At 48.7% G+C, this 5,725-nt stretch overlaps 1 protein-coding gene across 1 annotated transcript; it reads left to right on the forward strand.

Annotated features, from left to right (window-relative positions):
- Nucleotides 1-376: 376 nt before the first annotated feature.
- On the forward strand, nt 377-5,344 carry LOC148035594 (uncharacterized). Its single transcript, XM_087677558.1, has one exon. The coding sequence runs from the start codon at nt 943-945 to the stop codon at nt 4,912-4,914; it is 3,972 nt and encodes a 1,323-aa protein (XP_087533684.1). The 5' UTR covers nt 377-942; the 3' UTR covers nt 4,915-5,344.
- Nucleotides 5,345-5,725: the final 381 nt, after the last annotated feature.

The raw sequence follows: 5,725 nt of genomic DNA on the forward strand, positions 1-5,725 counted from the left end.
CTCGTAGACACAAAATTTTCTACAATTTATTCGCCCTTTTCTAGTGAAATTGTAATTTGTATGTTTTAAATTTAGTTTGGATGCCAACGAGTACAGGTCCGAATTTGGGAGGCTGGAGTTTCCCTGCACATTAGCAATGCTTGTTCCAAACCTGATGGGAAGAGGCTCCAAAAAGACACCCTTCAAATTTAAGGCCTTCCTAGGCATTTTGAGAAAAGGAATTTGAATATTTGATGTACAAATCCCGAACGGATACCTTCACCGAGAAGACCTCTGTCCTAGGCCCGTGCCGCTTCATCATCACATACATGCCAGGCCCGCACTTTTCCTGCCTCCCACGTACAAAATTCTGCCATCCCCCATTTCTTGCTCGACTGGGCAAGCCGTTCACTATTGAAGAGAACAGAGAGCGAGAGCGCCAAAAATTTCTCTCTCAATTCCAAACCGTACCTTCCTTCTAGAAACCATCAAACAATGTGTTTTTTTCTTCGCAACCTTGACGCTTTCTGCACAGAAGAGAAGAAGAAGAAGAAGAAGAAGAAGGAGCAGCGTGGGAGCTTGCGAGGCGCATAACCGCAGTAGGCGTGCACAGAGAGAGAGAGAGAGAGAGAGAGAGACGATGACAGAGCTTGGCACACCAGAGAGCTGAAGCTTGACAGTACAGTATTATAGCTTTTGTCATAAGGCAGGTTGCCCCACTTCTTGGCAAATCGCATGTAGGCAGAGCTTTTTCTCCCGACCAAGAAATGCGGTAGAGGATCACGGGTCTCGCCCGGTTTCTGTGACCCCCGTGAGAGAGAGAGAGAGAGAGAGAGAGAGAGAGAGAGAGAGTGTGTGTGTGTGTGTGTGTCTCGGGGGGGAGGGGGCGCGCGCGCGCGCAAAGTCACCGCAGACAACAGAGAAGGCTATGTTGTAATTGTGAGCAGCTCGAGCACTTAAAACATGGGAGAACGGCTGTTCCGAAATTTGCTGCTGCTTTTCCTCCATTTCCATAGCTTGCTCCTCCTTGTAAAGGTGGCCATAGGTGCAGCACACATCAGCCCAGACATGGATATACTCCTTGCGTTCAAGGCGGGTCTAAAGAACCCTGAGGCGCTGTCTGATTGGTTCTTTTCTTCTTCTTCTTCGTCTAATTCATCTGCGGCTCCGTCATTGTCGCATTGCAGCTGGAAGGGCGTGACGTGCAATGCGAAGGGGCGGGTGGTTCAGCTGTCGCTGCGAGAGGTGGGGCTGCAAGGGAGCATGGCTGCTCTGTTCTCGTCGGAGCGCGGAGGAGGAGGAGCGGCGGCGCTGGAGGAGCTGGAGGTGCTGGACCTGAGCTACAACAGCCTGACGGGGTTCATACCAGGGGAGGGCATGGCGAGGCTGAGGGGGGCGATGAGGGAGCTGGTTCTGAGCCGGAACCAGCTGACAGGGGGTCTCCCGGAGGAGGTGGGTGCTCTGGCGCTGCTGCAGAAGCTGGACGTGGGCGGCAATTTGCTGGGAGGCTCCCTACCCCGTTCTCTGGGCAACCTCTCGGCTCTCACATACCTGGACCTCAGTGCCAACTCCTTCGCGGGCGCCATCCCGGCCGAGCTCTCGAACCTCAGTAGGCTAGCCAACCTGGACCTCAGCCTCAACTCCCTGGTGGGTTCCTTTACCTTGCCGCCGCCAGCTGGTCATCATCCCGTCTGGCCCCTGCTCCAAACCCTAGACTTGAGCAACAATTCCCTTGTGGGTGCCATCCCAGAGCAGGTGGGCAATCTCTCCAGCTTGACCCACTTCTGGATGGACAATAATGGCTTCGTGGGCTCCCTCCCTCCCAGCATTTGCGACCTTACACGCCTCGTCCAGCTCTCGGCCAGGAGCAACCGGCTCTCGGGCAGCATTCCTGAGAACATCTTCAAGCTCCGAAGCCTCGTCTCGCTGGACCTCTCTGGCAACCAGTTCTCTGGGCCTATCCCGACATCCATTGGCACACTTCCTCATTTGGGTTTCCTTGTCCTCCACAAGAACGAGCTTTCTGGACCCATTCCATCACAGCTAGGTAACTGCATCAATCTTCAGGTTGTTGAGATCTCGTACAACAGATTGTCAGCAAGCCTTCCACACGAGTTAGGAAGCCTCACATCCCTTACCTCTTTGTCTTTGATGAGTAACGAACTGTCTGGCTCAATCCCTTCCTCCATAGGTGCATTGCAAGCTCTGGATACTCTCAATTTGGGCTACAACAACCTCTCCGGTGAAGTGCCTAAAGGACTGGGCAGTTGCTCTTCTCTAAGACAGCTGTACCTTGGGCACAATCTACTAACAGGGTCCATTCCTCCGGATCTTTGCAAGGCCAGAAAACTCACTTCCCTTATCCTTAGTCAGAATGCTTTGTCAGGCACCCTGCAGGACACGTTCAAAGCATGTTCAAGCCTGAGTGACCTCGAGCTGGAAGGCAATGGGCTTACTGGCCAACTACCTTCCTATTTCTCCGAGCTCCCGCTTCTTAATTTAGACCTTGGAAGCAACCGTCTTCAGGGCACGATCCCTGATGAGATCTTCAATATCAGCACTCTTCTGTCTTTCAATGTCCGAAACAACGCCTTAGAAGGGTTCCTCTCTCCTCGAATTTCAAATATGCGGTCCTTGGTATATTTGATTATGGATGGTAACAAATTGGAGGGGCCTATCCCGCCTGAAGTTGGGATGCTAACAAACTTGTCTGTCCTGTATCTGGAAGGGAATAAATTCAATGGCGGTATTCCTACGGATCTTTTTGATTGCACTAAGATCACATCTCTCAATTTGGGAAGCAATAATCTCACTGGACCCATTCCTGCAGAGATAGGCAAATTGAAGCTGCTGGTCAACTTGGTGCTGTCAAATAACAGTCTTTCTGGCCATGTACCCGAACGATTATGCGATGCTTTGCAGGTGGGCAGCATTCCAGACAACATTTTTGTCCAGTACATTGGTCTTTTGGACCTCTCATTAAATAAGTTGTCTGGACCCATTCCCTCTAATATAGGGGACTGCATGGTCCTCGTTGATCTGATTCTGAATGGGAACAGGTTAGACGGCAATATACCTCCCAGCATCTCTAAGCTCTCCAATCTTGTTAAATTGGACCTTTCCCAGAATTTGTTATCAGGAGAAATCCCCTTTGAACTTGGAGAGCTACCTCGTTTACAAGGACTTGTTTTAGGGCAAAATCAACTTGGTGGCTCGATACCACCAGAACTTGGCAGGGTTGATACCCTGGTGGTGCTGAACCTCACCGCAAATCAGCTCTTGGGTTCTATTCCAAAGGGTTTAGGTAATCTGAAAAGCCTCGAAAGATTGGATCTTAGCAGAAATCACTTGCAGGGCAAGTTACCCTTTGCTCTTAGGGATTGGACTGCCATTGTGGAACTGCATCTTCAAAGTAATCAGCTCTCAGGAGGAATCTCTGACTTGTTAGAAAGCAGTCCTTGGGGCTTAATACAGCTACTTGACCTCAGCAGCAACTCCTTCACAGGGCCCATCCCCAGGAGTCTGGCAAATTCGACCAGCCTCTCTTTCCTGGATCTTCATAGCAATGCTTTCGATGGTGACATACCAATTGAGCTCACCCAGCTCAGTCAGCTTGCATACTTGGATTTATCTGACAACCGGCTTACTGGATCTGTCCCTCCTAGTTTCTGCAACTTGCCGTACCTTGCACATTTCAATGTCTCTGAGAACCTGCTTGAGGGACCACTTTCGAATGCTAGTAGCTGTAAGAACGTTAGCTCTGGCCATGAAGCATGTGGATTTACAGATGTGAACTGTCCCCAGTCTCCTTTATTGAGCACAGGGGCCATTCTAGGGATCATTGTTGGCACAGTGACGGCCCTGCTCTGCTTGCTGTTTGTGCTTGTTAAATGGAAGATGTTAAAGCAGGACACAATGAGCAAAGCAGGTGAGAGTACCAAACTTATCAATGGCTCCATAGACTCTGCTGCCAGCTGTCTGGTGTCCGCCACCAAGTCAAAGGAACCTCTGAGCATCAATGTGGCCATGTTTGCCCACCCACTCATAAGACTGACTCTTGCTGATATACTGTTAGCCACTGACAATTTTAGCAAGACGAATATTATAGGTGATGGGGGCTTTGGAACAGTGTACAGGGCTGCATTACCTGATGGAAGGACAGTGGCAATCAAGAAGCTCGGGTTTGGTAGCTCTCAGCAAGGGAATAGGGAGTTTCTTGCAGAGATGGAGACGCTGGGCAAAGTAAAGCATAGGAACTTGGTACCCTTGCTTGGATATTGCTCATTTGGAGAGGAGAAGCTACTTGTGTACGAGTACATGGTGAATGGGAGCTTGGAACAGTGGCTGCAAAATCGTGCTGATGCGATAGAAGCCTTAGACTGGCCCAAACGCAGGAAGATAGCCATGGGTGCTGCCAAAGGGCTGGCGTTCCTTCACCATGGATTTGCTCCACATGTGATACACAGGGATGTGAAGTCTAGTAACATCCTGTTGGATGCAGAGTTCGAGCCAAGGGTGGCCGATTTCGGGCTGGCAAGGCTCATAAGTGCAAGTGATAGCCATGTGACCACGCGCATAGCAGGTACTTTTGGGTATATACCCCCTGAATATGGGCAGAGCTGGAGGGCTACAAAGCGTGGGGATGTGTTCAGTTTTGGCGTTGTCTTACTTGAGCTATTGACGGGCAAAGAACCAATTGGATCTGAATACAAGGACCTGGAAAGTGGCAACCTTGTAGATTGGGTGAGATGCATGGTCAGTCGAGGCCAAGCACAGGAAGCATTGGATCCCTTTGTCTCGGATGGTCCTTGGAAAGATCAGATGCTCCAGGTGCTCCAGTTGGCATTGTCTTGCACGTCTGAAGATCCCTTCAAGAGGCCTTCTATGCTGGATATTGTTAGAACTTTCAAGGACCTGAACCATCTCCCTCAATGAGCATACACTCCGGGGGAGTCTCTGATTCCAACTTGCTTTTTGTAAAGGTTGATGGGGTGGGTGTTTTAAGAGTCGGTTATTCAGTTCTTGCCATAGCATTGCAATGCTCGGTGTAAGAGTACGTGCATGTGCATCATGCATACTTGTCCTTAGGATACATGCTCACAGGCTTCACACTCTGGACAGATGCATTTGGCAATGGCATCTTTTTTCCATCCATCATATACCCTAGAGGATATGCTTGTCCTATGGGAATGTTAAAGCTTGGCAGCTCTCACTAAAGCATTAGATTTTGTGCCATCATGTAAATCTACACATGCGAAAGTATCTACTTGCCTCTTGTGAAATCACCATAATGCATGCTTATGGAGATACCTAGTACTATAATCTCTCTTTTCTACTATCTCTACTATTGTTTTAGACAAGTTTTGGGAGGCCTTGGCATATATATATATATATATATATATATATATATATATATATATCAGTTTTGGATTGTGTAGTAGCCTTTTTGAAAAAACTCATGTATAAGGATATTATTCTCTCTCAGTGCTACCTCCTCTTTGAGGTTGATACAGGTGTTACTTCAGCATGCTTACAATCAAATATTAGGCCCTCTACATCTTGATTCTCCTAGTGCTTTGCATTGGTGTTAGACAGATGTGCTTTAGGTTGGTGCTTGGCACCACTTAACTATCTTGACTAATGGCACAAGTACTAATCTAGTCCACACCTATGCTACATTACATGGAGGCCAAGGAGCATCCCCTAAACTTTTGGCAAGAGTTCTAGCTCTTGTGAGCTTTAGTTT

The sequence above is a fragment of the Lygodium microphyllum genome, chromosome 5, assembly GCF_053477565.2.
Source record: "Lygodium microphyllum isolate KBCC chromosome 5, Lygodium_microphyllum_v1.1.10, whole genome shotgun sequence".
Classification (NCBI taxonomy): Eukaryota; Viridiplantae; Streptophyta; class Polypodiopsida; order Schizaeales; family Lygodiaceae; genus Lygodium; species Lygodium microphyllum.